Source organism: Canis lupus, chromosome 18, assembly GCF_011100685.1.
Source record: "Canis lupus familiaris isolate Mischka breed German Shepherd chromosome 18, alternate assembly UU_Cfam_GSD_1.0, whole genome shotgun sequence".
Classification (NCBI taxonomy): Eukaryota; Metazoa; Chordata; class Mammalia; order Carnivora; family Canidae; genus Canis; species Canis lupus.
This window is the reverse complement of record NC_049239.1, coordinates 22,654,785-22,669,821: the sequence shown is the minus strand read 5'-3', so window position 1 is coordinate 22,669,821 and position 15,037 is coordinate 22,654,785. Positions and strand designations below refer to the sequence as shown.

Below are 15,037 nucleotides of genomic sequence, written 5' to 3'. Positions count from 1 at the left end.
CTGATGCTTTTTCTTAAACTGGATTCAATTCACAATGGCTAACACGTGAGGTCTTGGGGAATCCTAAATTCAGTGGTTCACAATCTACACATTAGATTTACCCGAGAGAGTAAAAAAAATTCTGATACTCACGCCTAATAGGAGATCCTATTAAATCAGGATATGCTTGGGGGTGCAAGGCTGGGAGATCTAGGCGTGGCAGTTGTTGCTCTACTTCGAAGCCTTAGAACTCAGATTCCTAGGTGATCCCAATATGCAGTCATTGTTGGGAATTATTGTCCTTCTGCATATGGCTGATAAGAAAGAATAAAGCAAAAGAGAGAAGAAAGACATTTTAAAAGTGAGTGGTGAGCTAGAACTGGATTCTCAATAGCTATGTCTAGAATGGATAGGGTAAATTAGAGCCTGGGAAACAATAGGATGCATTCCAGCATGTGGCTGTGCTTGAGAGTGGGGACTAGCAAGAGTTAGTAGTCAGCCCTTAGTTGGGAATACAACATCAAGTCAAGGGTCAGGATCCAATTCATGTAGAAAAGACAATTTGCAAAATCAAAGCACATGAAAGGACTCTAGATGAGTAGGTTGGTTTTCAGGGCTCTGGTGCCCACCAGAACTAAAGTATCATCTAGGACCTGAGCTATAAGGCTAGGCAGAAAATTTGGGGAAAAGGCAGTGAGGATTGGATAAAGGCATTGTCTGTATGGGTAACTTTGATAATAGCAAACAACAATAATTCCAAACCCACCAGCTGGTTGAGTCAGCTATAGGTGTTCTGTTTGTTTTAATTAGAATAGGTTTGGGTTATAAACTTCTAACTGTTGCTCAGATGGAATGGAAAAGTCAAGGAAAAATTCAAATGCCCCAAGTTATAATGAATGAGGAACTATTTTGATCTGGTTCATAATGGCTTATCTGGGCTATTGACATAAACCAAGAAATTATATTGAATTGCTTTATAACTAAATATCCTATTTTACTTAGAGTCTCAAAATATGCTTTAAATATAAGGTAACAAGTGTTCATGGAATCTCAGCGATAGCAACAAACATTTCTCATCCTTTCCTCATCAAAACAATTACTATGATTTTGTATAAGAAAAAAGTGAAAGAGCATTTATTTGGCTTTGCAGATATGATTAGAAGTAAAACTATTGGAAAGCTAAATACCAAGTTATTATTTATGGGGCAAGAAGGGGGATCCCTGGGTGGCGCAGCGGTTTGGCGCCTGCCTTTGGCCCAGGGCGCGATCCTGGAGACCCGGGATCGAATCCCACATCAGGCTCCCGGTGCATGGAGCCTGCTTCTTCCTCTGCCTGTGTCTCTGCCTCATTCTCTCTCTCTCTCTCTGTGACTATCACAAATAAAAAAAAAAAAAAAAAAAAGAATATGGGGCAAGAAGATACTGATGTTACCATATAGTTCATGTAATTGTCTCCTGCATTCAGGAAGGAGAAAGGCTCTAAAATTATGGTATAGTTAGAACACCTAAAAGCTTTTCTTTAAAAACCACCTTTTGGGCAAATAAAACTAAAGGCAACCAACATATTTTTAAATTGTCATTTTGTATTCAACTTAAGATAAGGTTTTAGACAGGAAGGTGATGGGATGATTACATAATGATTTAGAACAAAATATCATCTTAAAATGTCTGCATGCCCTTCTGGCTGACTATGAAGAAATCAGTTAAGGTAAATAATCAAGATAACTCTTTTTTTTTTTTTTCTCCTAATTCAGTGCTGAGTACAAGAGGAGGACTAAATATGTTCAAAAAAGTCTTAATCCCGAGTGGAATCAAACAGTAATTTATAAAAGTATCTCCATGGAACAGGTATGCAATGATATTTTCTATGTGACAGATTTAGACTAATGTTAAGAATAGCGATGACAAAATCATTGCAAGATAGTGGTCTATCAGTTTTGCCTCATAAACAAAAAGAAATGAGTAAAATACAAATAATAAATGTAGCCAGTGAAAGAAAATGGATACAGTTCAAAGTTACCATGAGTTTACACTGTTAAAATGTGTGCATTTTAACAAAGCAGCCAAAAAATATAGAAATAAGACCAGTGTAACCTTTTTCATCAATTATTGCAAAATTTAAATATTTCAACAGGCTGGGCCACATTTATCATATTTTGAGGAAAAGTATTTTCCAACTGCCTATGTATTTTTTAAAATTTTGGCCAATCACTTTCATTTTTTTTCAAGTTTTACTGAGATGATTGACATAATACATTGTATAAGATTATGGTATACACCATAATGATTTGATGTGTATATATTGCAAAAATAATAGCTGGCAATATTTTGACTTTCACAAATAATACACAGAAAATATTCAGTGTGTATAAATGTATTATTGCACCAGGCAACATTTTAGGAATTCATCTCTTCTCTAAATCAAGACCTCTTAAGAACCTCAGAATTATGGGGCTAAATCTATGGGCCAAGACATACAGATGACTAGCCTAAAGGATTTTAAAAGAGAGAGATTTTTTATTAGTCCTCGGAAAGTTTATAATTTGATTACGAAGTTGAAGCTAGGTGCAAAGTGTAACCTGGGTTCTTGAATTTAAAGTAAGTTAAATTTTGAAGAATAAAAAATAAAATAAAATAAGTTAAATTACCTGCAGAAATAAGAGAATGCTATGGTTTTTTGGTGATTTACTAAAATCAAAAAACTAAATATTTTACCTAAATAACCTAGACAGTTTTGCATCCTACAAATTCCATGTATTTGAAGAGCATTTATAGATTCTGCATTTTATTTATAAAAATCAAGGGAGGGGATTTAGAATAAGAAGAAATTAGTAAAAGTTTGAGGTCACTTACGAACAAACACTAGGTTCGACCATAAAATCACTCATATTTTATATAATATTCAATATAAGCCCACATTTTCAGATGAAATTTGAAGCCTTCTGACACAAATAGAAAGAATTCAAGGAAGTGAAAGTCAATGAGTCTATAATAGAGTGTGATGCAAATGTATGATGATATATGGGTTAATGACATTTTGATTTAAACTGTAGCTCAAGAAGAAAACACTGGAGGTGACGGTCTGGGATTATGATAGATTTTCTTCCAATGACTTTCTTGGTGAGGTGAGCATCTGATTTCCTTTTCCTTATTTGCTTTCACTATGAACCAGCAATCAGAGCTTGTTCCAAGCATATTTCTCAAGTTTATAAAATAATCATTTTGGGTAAAGTTTTGTTTGGTAGATAGGACATATTTCCTGATTTATTCCTTGAATGGATGAATAATAATTTGAGAAATGGTTTTCAGTCTACCATTTGATGTACTTTATAATTAATTTGTAGATGAATTATAAATTCTTTTGATAGGAGGTATATAATCATGCTGTGAATCCAAATTTGAGATAAATTATTATGAAATGAGCTAGATTTTTAAAACACATTTTCGGATATTTAATTGCTATTCTTCAACTGCATGTATCAGTGACTTGATGTGACATTCTACATCTTATTTCTTCTAAGTGTCCCATGAAAAATCTCTCAAAATATTTTACAAGGCAAAACTAGAAGTAGGAGAAAGCAATAAAAAAACAATTTTATGTTAGGTCACATGGGAATCTAACCTAATCATGAAATCTGGCAGAGTGATAAGATCCTGTGTTTTTTATATCTATCATATTTCAACAAAATATATTTTACTTAGTAATCTTTACTTAAAGCATAAGTTATGAATTAATGTTAAAAAATAGAGCATCTCCAAAAAAAAAAAAAAATCACCCAGACGATATGACGTCCCTTCCCAGAAACAACAGCAAACAGTTGTGTGGTCTAGGTGCCATGAGACCTTGTCTGGTTCCAAGACTCTGCACTTTTCTTTCCCATCAAAACTAGACCATTTGACCTTCACTTGCAGGCTCCATGCTGGTACAGCCACTGAGACTAATCTCCATCTTTGGATAGTTCTAGGACGCAGTATTATATCTAACGTCCCATTTCAGTAAACTGATTTATTGTAGTCCTTATAATGTATTGTTCACATGAACCTAAAGCATATATCCATTATGTTGGTTCTCATTTTTTTATATCTCATCAGATCTAAAACGCCAGCAATTGTAAAATGCACTATTACTCATGAACTCTAAGAAAAAAAATGGTGCCAATTAAACCATAACACAGTACTTTTTTCTCATCATAAATGGTTAGTCATATCCTTATTTCAAATATGAACTGAAGTAGGTTTTAAATACAGGGAATAAGTTAGTAATTGCAAATTACCCATTCTTTTTATCTTATCCATCTCATATCTAAAAATCGATCTTTAAAAATGATATTCAATGTTAAAAGCAAAAGATATCCAAGGGTAGCACTGAAATGTGTTCATTTAACAAGAGATAGCTTTCATTCATAAAGGAATGGAGTTGTGACTCTACATTTTCACATCATCTCCAAATAATTTAATTAATAGTCAAAGATTTTATACAGTTCAGTTTAATCAATTCATTTATTTTTTAAAAGACTTTATTTATTCATGAGAGACACACAGAGACAGGCAGAAACGCAGGCAGAGGGAGAAGCAGGCTCCATGCAGGGAGCCCGACGTGGGACTGGATCCTGAGTCCTGGGACTCCAGGATCACGCCCTGGGCTGAAGGCAGGCGCTAAACCACTGAGCCACTCAGGGATCCCCTCAAATGTTCATTTAAAAAAACATTATTTCAGAGAGAGAGAGAGTGCACAGCGGGGAGGTGCAGTGGGAGAGCAGAGCAGAGCCCAGTGTGGGGCTCAATCTCACAACCCCGAGATGATGACCTGAGCCAAAACCAAGCGTGTGACACCCAACCGACTGCACCATCCAGGTGCCCCTAATCAAATGTTTATCAAGCATCTACTATGCACAAGACATTGTTCTCAATGTCATGGGTAAAGAAAAATGAGGAAGACAGCCTTGTCATCCTCAGAGTCATACCATATCTTTTGACTTACTTCCTTGAGTAAATTTCAGATCACAGAAAAAATGAATGAATTATATCAATTTCATTGACTTACTACATTTTTTTTTCAGGTATTGATTGATTTATCTAGCACATCTCATCTGGATAACACCCCTAGATGGTATTCTCTCAAAGAACAGACTGAAAGCATCGATCATGGCAAGTCTCATTCTAGTCAGAGCAGCCAACAGTCTCCGAAGCCATCTGTCATCAAAAGCAGAAGCCATGGTATCTTCCCTGACCCATCCAAGGGTAGGAGATATTTCAAGTAGAAAAAGCTTTTATTCTATTTGTTCACCCAGTAACTTCCTGAATATGAATGCCTGTATATTTAATATACTTTAAAATGTTGGATTCTACTGGGAAGTATGTAATATAATATCCTGCAAACAGTAATGGACATGGAATCAGGAAAAATGAGCGTTAGTCTCAGATCAGCGCATAATTAGGTGTAGGACGTGTATGACTTTGTGATCGTCGCCTGACTCTGGTTTTCAACCAGCACAAGGAACGAGGAGGTTGGGCTGTACGAGCTGTTGGGTTATTTCCAGCTCCCGAAATCCATGATAATATGATTTCACGAAGAAAAATAAAAGTCCTCGACAGTCCATTGACCATACTTACCATTACCATTTATGCATATTTCTTCTCATCGTTTAAACCCGTTTTTTTCATAGGTATATTCTAACTCATATATTATATATGTAATGTATGCACACATATAATTTTGCACCCTGCGTTTTATTTATATCAAGAACATTTAACCCATGTCATCAAAATAATTGGTACGTTGACATTTATTTAAACCTTTGGCCTCAAGCTAATTCTGTAACTTTTCTATAAACTACCATCATCACATCTGAAAAAAACGTTGTCCGTTGGATTTGGCAGCACGCACAGCTCCCCCTCTGAGCGAGCTTTTCCCTGGAGAGGTTCGTTGCCAATTCCCCACAACTTGAATCTTCATCATGAACCGAGTTCTGCCTGGACCACATAACCGTGTCCTGTGCCGCGTAGACATACCGACCTATGTATTCTAAGTCTCGGCTAGTGTTGTCAGTGTGCCCGAGCGCCGCGCCCGGGTCTCCTCCTCCCAGGAATGCACCAGGCCCAGGGGCTGCGCCCGCGAGAAGGGGGGTGGCAGGCGCGGGCCCCGGGGAGGGGCGCCCCTGGCCCAGAGCCGCGCCTCGGGGTCCCCTCGCCAGGCCCGCTGCGCCCCGCCTTGCTGCCTCGGACCCCTCGCCGGGTCCGCGGCGCGGGGCTAGTCAACGGCCTGGGCCGAGCTTCTCTGCACCCCGACACCTCACTGCGGGCCCCAGCGCGCCCCTGCCTCCCCCCTGCGCCCCTGCCTTCCTTCGGGCCGCCCGGAGGCTCACAGGGCCGGGTGCCTGCCCGCCGTCCACAGGCCGTCCGCCTCCACCCTGCCCGCCGCGGCCCACCGCCCGGAGCCCCCCTCCACCCCGTGCCCCTGCCGCCTCCTCGTGGAGCCTGTCCCCCCCACCCCGTGGAGCCCCTGTCTCCCACCCCGTGGAGCCCCGCCCCCCCCGCGGCGCCCTCGCCCCCCCGCGGCGCCCCTGCCCCCTCCCCGTGGCGCCCCTGCCACCCCACCGGCGCCCCCGACCCCCGCGGCGCCCCCGCCCCCCCCACGCCCCTGTCCCGACCCCCGCGGCGCCCCCGCCCTCCCACCCGTGGAGCCCCTGCCCCCCCCCGCGGCGCCCCTGTCCCCCCCACCGGCGCCCCTGCCTCCCCCCCGTGGCGCCCCTGCCACCCCACCGGCGCCCCCGCCCCGTGAAGCCCCCGCCCCCCCGCGGCGCCCCTGTCCCCCCCACTGGCGCCCCTGCCTCCCTCCGCGTGGAGCCCCCGCCCCCCCTGCGGCGCCCCCCCCCCCCCCCCCCCCCCCGCGGCGCCCCTGCCTTGGTTCGGGCCGCCCGGAGGCTCGCAGTGTCGGGTGACCTCCCGGACCCCGCCGCCGTCGGGCCTCGGCTCCCGGGAAGGCGCCCCGCGTCCGGCCGCGGCCGAGGCGCTAACCCCGCCCGCCTTGTGACCAGACATGCAGGTGCCCACCATCGAGAAGTCGCACAGCAGCCCCGGCAGCTCCAAGTCGTCGTCCGAGGGCCACCTGCGCTCGCACGGGCCGTCGCGCAGCCAGAGCCGCAGCAGCGTCGCGCAGAGCCACCTGGACGACGCGGGCGCAGCCATCGCCGCCGCCGAGGCCGCCGTGCAGCAGCTCCGCCTGCAACCAAGTAAAAGCCGCCGATAAACCCCGCATGGCCGCTTGCGCCGCCCGCCCGGCCCGCCCCGCCCCGCCCCGCCCGCCCCGCCCCGCCCCGCCCGCCCGCTCCCCGCGCTTGGCCCCCGCCCCCCGCCCCGCCCCGCTCCGGCCTCGGCCCCGGCCCCCGGCCCCGGCCCCGGCCCCGGCCCCTGCCCCGGGCGGCCGCCGCTCGCCCCGCCTGCCCGCCCGCCCGCCCGCCCGCCCGTCCGTCCGTCTGTCTGTCTGTCTGCTGGCGCGCACTGCACTAAAACTGGCTGTTTCCCCGTCTGCACCCGCCCCCCCGCGGCCCGGGCCGTGGCCGCCACGAGCGCAGCCGCGCGGGGTCCCCTGCGCCTCCCCTGCCCGCGAACACCCCGCAGAGCCCGCGACCGTAGGCCAGACGGACGCCGGCTTCCCTGGAGACCCCCCAAGGGCAAGGCCCCAAGGGACACACGCAGGCAGCCCCCCAGGGGCACAGCCCCCCAGGGGCACACACGCAGGTAGCCCCCCAAGGGCACAGCCCCCCAAGGGCACACTCGCAGGCAGCCCCCCAAGGGCACGCACACAGGCAGCCCCCCAACGGCACAGCCCCCCAACGGCACAGCCCCCAAGGGCACACACACAGGCAGACCCCCAAGGGCACAGCCCCCAAGGGCACACTCGCAGGAGCCCCCCAACGGCACAGCCCCCAAGGGCACAGCCACCCAAGGGCACAGCCACCCAAGGGACACACGCAGGCAGCCCCCCAACGGCACAGCCCCCAAGGGCACACACACAGGCAGACCCCCAAGGGCACAGCCCCCCAAGGGCACACACGCAGGCAGCCCCCCAGGGGCACAGCCCCCCAAGGGCAGGCACGCAGGCTCTAGAAGCCGCCGCGAGCCGGGGGCGCCCCGAGGCGGGGGCGAAGAGGAGGGCGTCCCGCAGGCCTCGGCCCCCAGGGCGCCAGCCACGGTCACACGCCGCAGCCCTCCCTGCGGGGACTTCCTAGACTTGAGGGGAAACCGTGACAAAAATCATGTCTTACATTTTCAAAAAGAAAACAAAAACAGAATATCGATCATATGTGTAGACCTAGGTGACGAGGCGTGTGACCCCCTTAAGGAGCACAGCGCGGTCCGCGCCGTTGGGCCTCGCCTTGTACGCGATACCGGAGAGTTTATGGGCATTTTCCCCTCTGGATCCTCACGCAGTCAGGGTATCCGGTGAAGCCCAACAATCCACCCATCCGAGTCGCGGTACTTTCATTTGCTTTCTGACAATTTAGTCGACCCGTATATCAAAACGTAAGGAGCACAGAGATTTTGCAAAGGGAGGTGCGCTTGGACTCCCAGGAGGCATTAGCCGGCCAACAGAGAGACATTGATGGTTCCCCCATCTCCCAAAGTCTTCTTTCCAAAGAAACAGCCAGTTTTAACCCCTTCAGTGCTGTGCATGTGGTGTCATCTTGGCATTCGGGAACACAAGTTCTTTAAAAAGAGCGAAAGATCACTTCTGTTTGCATGACTAACATGTAAGCTGGTTCCATCTGAGGATACATACTCTGGGTTTCCATTTCACCCACACCGCCACAGCAGCACATAAGAGCGGTCAGGCTAATCATGCCAGGAAGCAGCACAGACACAGCATAGCAGGCGTCCTCCCCATTCAAAGAACTCAGTCTGATAATCTGCCTCCACCAGCCAATGGCAACCAAGACCAAAGCCAGCTAGCCCTCAGGAAGGTGATGTCTGATGGACCAGTCAAGCCAGAAGGAGGTGAGCAGAAAGGCGCTATTCAAAGCACACAGCAAGAACGTCCCCCCAGTTTAAAGCCCTCATCTTTTCATTTTTAGAGATTGTCTGATAAAATATGTTTATCCACTTCTTAATGTGCTTTTGTGGGCATGGCATTTCAGGACTTCATCATCACTGTGTAAGTCCCCAGATCAGTCCCATAATATATTGACTACAGTGATTTGTATTTTTCTATGCACCGGGCATCTTTTGACTTCTGTTGGGAAATAGATTAACAATATTCATATTTGCAGAATGGAATGCATGCTACTAACCTAATCTGTTCAAGCATGACTATAAATATGTTGCATTGTGATAAAAGTTTAAACTGCTCAAAATTCGAGTTAGCATACCGGTTGGAATGTAGATCAGTTTTTGTTGCATATTATTTCAAGTGTAACTTTAAAAAAAAAAAATCAGTGGATTTTGGAAATTCTTTAGAGGAAAGTAAGGGAAAAATTGTTAATGCACTAATTCACCTTTACATGGTGAAAGTTCTCTCTTGATCCTACAAACAGACATTTTCCACTCCTGTTTCCATAGTTGTTAAGTGTATCAGATGTGTTGGGCATGTGAATATCCAAGTGCCTGTGTAATAAATAAAGTATCTTTATTTCATTCATAAACCACTGGGTTCTGAGCCATTGTTATATGATGCAGCTTAAAATGAGTGTGTCAGTTTTTGCTTTCTCATTTGATTCCTTGCAATAGAGTATTGATAGTTCCCATTCCATTGCTAGTGAGACCTCTAACGATAGAACATTTTGGGGGCAGAACAAAGTTTTGTGTTGAAACATCATTAGCTAGATGGAAAATAACTACCAAATAAAAGCACCAAGCATCCATAACCACAGGAGTAAATAATGGTGTTGGGCTATTCTGGGCCATCGGTCCACCATGTCTTGCTGCCACATCTGATCTGCTCCACAATCTTCTCAGGTTCCTGGCTAGACCGGTGGGATCCTCTGAGCCCTGGTTGTGGAGGTGCATCCAAACTTGATTCCATAGCTGTGTTCAGAATGGAAAGCAAGTTTGTATCCCTCCCTAACTAGACCCCAACGTTCTGGGGCTTTCCCCAAGAAAGAGGGCCACTGCCAGTCACAGGAATCAAACGAGGGTGATTACAGAGTTATCTCCAAATTTGATCCAAAAATATTTCTAAAATAAAGGGTTTAAGCAAATAGGAGAGCTGTGCCCCCTCGAGTCTCTTCCCACCCTAAAATACTTGATTTAATGATTCTCTACGTGTCCCCCAATTACAATCAAGTCATATATTTTTTTCTATTGTATTTCCCTTTATTCCCCCAAACCGACCATTTTTAATACAGTCTTGTCCCAACCAATCAGAGATTCACGGGCAGTGGAAGACCTATGTGTCAGAAAGCATGGTGATGTTTTAGGAATTAGCCAGGTCACTGTCCCCTCTGCAGTTTGCCTTTTCTGATTAGCTCACTAGTACTTCCCAAAGGTACTTAAAATCCCGCCTCTCACCTTTTCTTCCATTTGAATAAATTCAGTTGGTTTCTCGGTGTTACTCATTTTTCTTACTTCAAATATTCCATAGCTATAAGTGTCACAGGAGTGAAATGCTTCCCTATTTCACTCTATTTTAAATCATCATGACTTCAGGATTACGATACTATATTTTGAATGATTTTTTTTTCTTGATGCGGTTCTTAAAATTTGTAGCAAAATATTTTTAATTCCCTTTCTTTGCACAATGCTGTAATGGATATTCTCACCCATTAGAAGGTACTGTGACTATCTGAAGCCATTCTGTATTGAAATAATCAAGATAACATAGGCTGCTTTCTTGTTTAATTTTGTACTGATGATAAAATGCCATTTTCTGTAATATAATTATTGTCCTGCTACTATAAATATACCAAGAATATAATTCAACCATGCATTTTGCAGAACAATTAATAGTCAACATGCTATAGGATTAAAATTATATAAAATGGTGCATAAAAAAGCTTGAAAAAGCTTTTAAAGCTTAGAAAAATTGGTACAAGATGTAAACATACAAAGAGCCAACAAGTTCCTTGTTTTAAATTTTTTTTTCAAGTTCCTTAATTTTAAGTGTTTAGATAAAAGCCTTCCATTTCAACCTCGCAGTGGAATTCATACAGTCCCATCTGCATTCTGATGGTGATGCCCTTCATCTGGACAGTTCTTCCCATCGCACCGACTGCTTTGTCACCCATCTTCTCATTCTCTCCCACCGGGTAGATGAGGTATTCATGGCGGATATTCTTACCCCTGGTTTCTGAGTGAACTATCAGAGGGCTGGGATGATGGATAGAACACGCAGAAAGTTCTAGAATTGGCAACCTGACCCTCATTCCCAGGCCTAAACCTTGGCCGCTTAAGTGCATCGGCTCCTTTGAAATCACAGCCTCTCATTTCGGTGAAAACAACGTCATCCACATACTTGGTATTTATCACTTAAGCTCTCAGAACTGATTAGAAGTTGCTAGAAACGATGTCAGAATGCGATGTAGACTTGCCCTCCCAACATGATCCTTTCCTGTGAAGGCTGCGAATCCAGCTGCCAGACCAAGGGAATGACCCCTGTGCTGCGTGAGCCTGGGGCAAGCGAGTCGCAGAGGCTGGGTGTGCATCTGGAGTCTCCTCCAGCGGGGGGGGCCAGTGTCCCTAAAGAGCCTTTCGAATATTTTTTGTGAGCTTCTCAGCAGATTTCTGCCTGAAGTAGCATAAAATATGGGTCAGACAAGAATTATGGAGCGGGCCAGAAAGCTCTCCGTCCCCCTGCAGGTTTAGCTGTGCTAGGAAACCTGAAGAGAAAGATGAGACAGATTGTGCCAGATAATCCTGATGCCTAAATGACCCTTTTGTATTTAGAAATCCCTGGAAACTTTTTTTTTTTCCAAACCGGTTGGTTTGGCTGAACACAGGCTCCACCATTTCAGAAGGTGACAGCCCCAAGGGGGTGTGGGGGTGTTAAAAGTGGTCCTTTTTTTAAAAACCATACTCAAACTGAAACAAAGTGAAGCATTCTTACAACCTTAAATAGTAACTTAGTTGACCTCAACTACATTTTAGGTGCATTTTGAAATTCCTGAGTTATTTTTGTTTGGTACTAAGATTGTATGTGAATTTTAAACTTAGTAATACAGGTTGAGGAGAAATGTCCCTCCACCCTGGGCAATGAGGTCAGAGCCATCAGGATGGGCTGGAGCGGGTAGGTGAGCAGACCAACGGCTAAATAAGGTGCATGAGGGGATTAGGGTAAAGCATTCCCGGGTGTGGCCCAGTTGTAGGAGAAAGGCCTGAAGCTCCTTCTGCAGACCACTGCTGGGAACTCCACTTTCAATAAGGCTCATGTTCAGCACCTGTCAAAGAAGAGTTCCAAGTCCCCATGTTGCCGTGGTGAACTCTTACTAACCGCCACCTGTGGGAGCTGCTGTCTTGGGCAAGCCGGTGGGGTGGACGCCGGTGGGGTGGAGGTTGGTGGGGTGGAAGGCGGTGGGGTGGAGGCTGGTGGGGTGGAGGCTGGTGGGGTGGAGGCCTATGGGGTGGAAGCCTATGGGGTGGAAGCTATGGGGCTGAGAGGAATGTTGGTGACCAAGGGCAGTAGCTAATCGGTGTCCTAGTCTCTCCTGACCAGAAGTAGGTGGTCACTTTGAGTCAGAAAGATTTAGCATTCTCTGTTTCTGGGAAGGACAGGGTTGGAAAGGAAGTAAAGGAGAAATCAGAAGAGAAATTAAAGTGAGGTCATTTGGAGGTGAAGTCTTCCACCACGTATGTAAGAGGCTACTAAAAACAGATTTGCACTCCTCATTTCAATGTGTTCCTGTACAAAAAAAAAAAAAATACTTAGATAAAACTTTGGGTAGTTTAGAATAAAAAGAAAATTGAAACTGTAATGATATGAACACAGCAAACATCCAACAAAATCTGAGGGAATCCAATTGGATCATCTCAGCTTTAAAGTTTTCTGCTTGTTTCTCTGGGGGTGAGGGTTTTCTTTGTTGTCTGTGAAGATCAAAATGCTCTTCTAAAGTTTTTCTTTTGTTGTTTTTTTTTTTTTTTATTTGCGTTTCCATGTTTTCTTAGAATGATTGATTACCCATTTCCAAATTTTCCTTAGTCATTTGACATTCATTGCCAGGAATATCTCTACTAGCCATGCGGAGCCATAGAGAGTAAATGTATAGCTCTGACCAGGTGACACCGTCTCTCGTTTGTGGACGTTTATTTACAAAGGTGAATCCACTGATCTACCATCAATAGGTGCTTTTGTTCTTTTCCAGTAAGAGCTGTGGGTCTGCACCAAGCCATCCACATGTCTGGTTCACACTGGGGATTTATATGTTCATTTCTTCTGACATGAATAGCAAGACCAACGGGCCAAGTATCAGATTTGCCTTCAGTATCGCTGCACCTTAGTCAAATGATCTAGCTCTAGGCCTGGATGTGACTGTGAATACATGATCTGATTTTAACATGCCAAAGTCCCTTAAATGCTGCTTATGACGTAGCTTTCCCAATGTTCAACTTAATTTTTAAGATACAAATTATTTTCAAAAAGTTAATCAAATTACCACCAGGGAGGCAGGAGCCTGAGAAAATGAGACAGGCAAATGCTGATGGAGGAGAGAAATGAGAAGCATGGAGCATAAGAAGGCAGAGGGGGACACAGTGTGGGACCACAGAAAACATGAGCCTCTGCCTGGGAGTGTGTTCCCCTGGGTAGGAAGGATCATGGAACTGGGGGAAACCCTACTAAGGAGAGGCAGACGGATATCATCTGGCTACTTAACAGTATTGCCTAAATCTGGATATCTAACTACCCATGAATTACTTTATTTTTTCCACTTTTCATCTGCATGTACTACATTATGTAAAACCGTAATATTTCACCCATTCAGCATTGTGCAAGAAAATGGGGTGGGGGTGGTGAAGAGAGGGGGGACTCAGTTACTGGGATAGGAGGAAAGGAATCTTCATGTGTACTGAACCAGGCTCTGAAAATATCCTCTCTTTCTTTTTATTTTATTACTGCATTGAGTGTGTAAATTACAATTAATTGTTGAGCCAAAAAAAAAAACTTACTGATTTTAAATGGAAACATGTCAGAAATGCAGAATTTTGATTGGGATGTTGAGTTTTTTAGATACAGGAATAGGAATAATGTAGACAATCATAGCTTTATAACAATGTATTTCAAGATACTCTAAGATAACTGAAGATTTCCATGAAGATACTGAAGACTAAAATTTAATTAATTAACGAATTAAGTGCATAATTTGAACAATGTCTAATAAAAATATTGATATTATAAATCAAATAAAAATGGATAAACTTTTAAGAAGAAAATGCTTGATAAAAGAAGCATGGGACCCTTTTCTAAACCTAAAAGCAAAACAGTGGAGTAAAATTTCTGCTATATTTGTTTTTAAAAGAATAAAAGGAACAAAATCCACTTTTCATCATTTGAAAATAGGTCACATTATAATTTTACCTGATTCTATAAAATGAATTTGGAATCTGCATAAATCTATAAAAAGTGGACTTTTTTACAGTATATAATTTAAACTTCTTTATATATGGATATATGGATCTATTACATGCTTTTAGTTTGTTCATTTGTTCTCATTGCTGATGACATTTCATAAAGTGAACAAGTACTGAATCCTATTTTGGCTTCATCCAACTATTGAGACACCAGCAAATTAAAGACTTTATGTAGAGAAAAACCCATTTTTAGGAGAATGTGCATTATTTTATGCCTGCCAAATATCATTATTTATTGTGGGTTTCTTCATACCATAAAGTAGCTTTTTAAAGCAAAAGTAGAACAGACAAGAATAATTTTTTGATATATGTCATTTTTAATTCACACCTTCTCCTTTGTAGAGTTGTAAAGTTCAGTACAGAACAAATTCCAAAGCTAGAGAGGTTAATAAGAATAATATCAATAATAATAAAGCTTTTTTAAAAAAGGCTAAAAGCTTGATATTTTTCACTGTAACCATAAAATACAAAATGAAAGGCACAACAGAATAGTCATGTATAT

General features: G+C 44.1%; 1 protein-coding gene across 1 annotated transcript in view; it reads left to right on the top strand.

The window, feature by feature from the left end:
* Positions 1-15,037, top strand: part of PCLO (piccolo presynaptic cytomatrix protein) — a 389,747-nt gene that overhangs the window by 316,470 nt on the left and 58,240 nt on the right. The window contains exons 17-21 of the mRNA XM_038562845.1: positions 1,734-1,827; positions 3,033-3,104; positions 5,040-5,220; positions 7,017-7,211; positions 8,794-8,976. Of these exons, the coding sequence (XP_038418773.1) occupies positions 1,734-1,827; positions 3,033-3,104; positions 5,040-5,220; positions 7,017-7,211; positions 8,794-8,976 (725 nt within the window). The remainder of the gene's footprint in view (positions 1-1,733; positions 1,828-3,032; positions 3,105-5,039; positions 5,221-7,016; positions 7,212-8,793; positions 8,977-15,037) is intronic.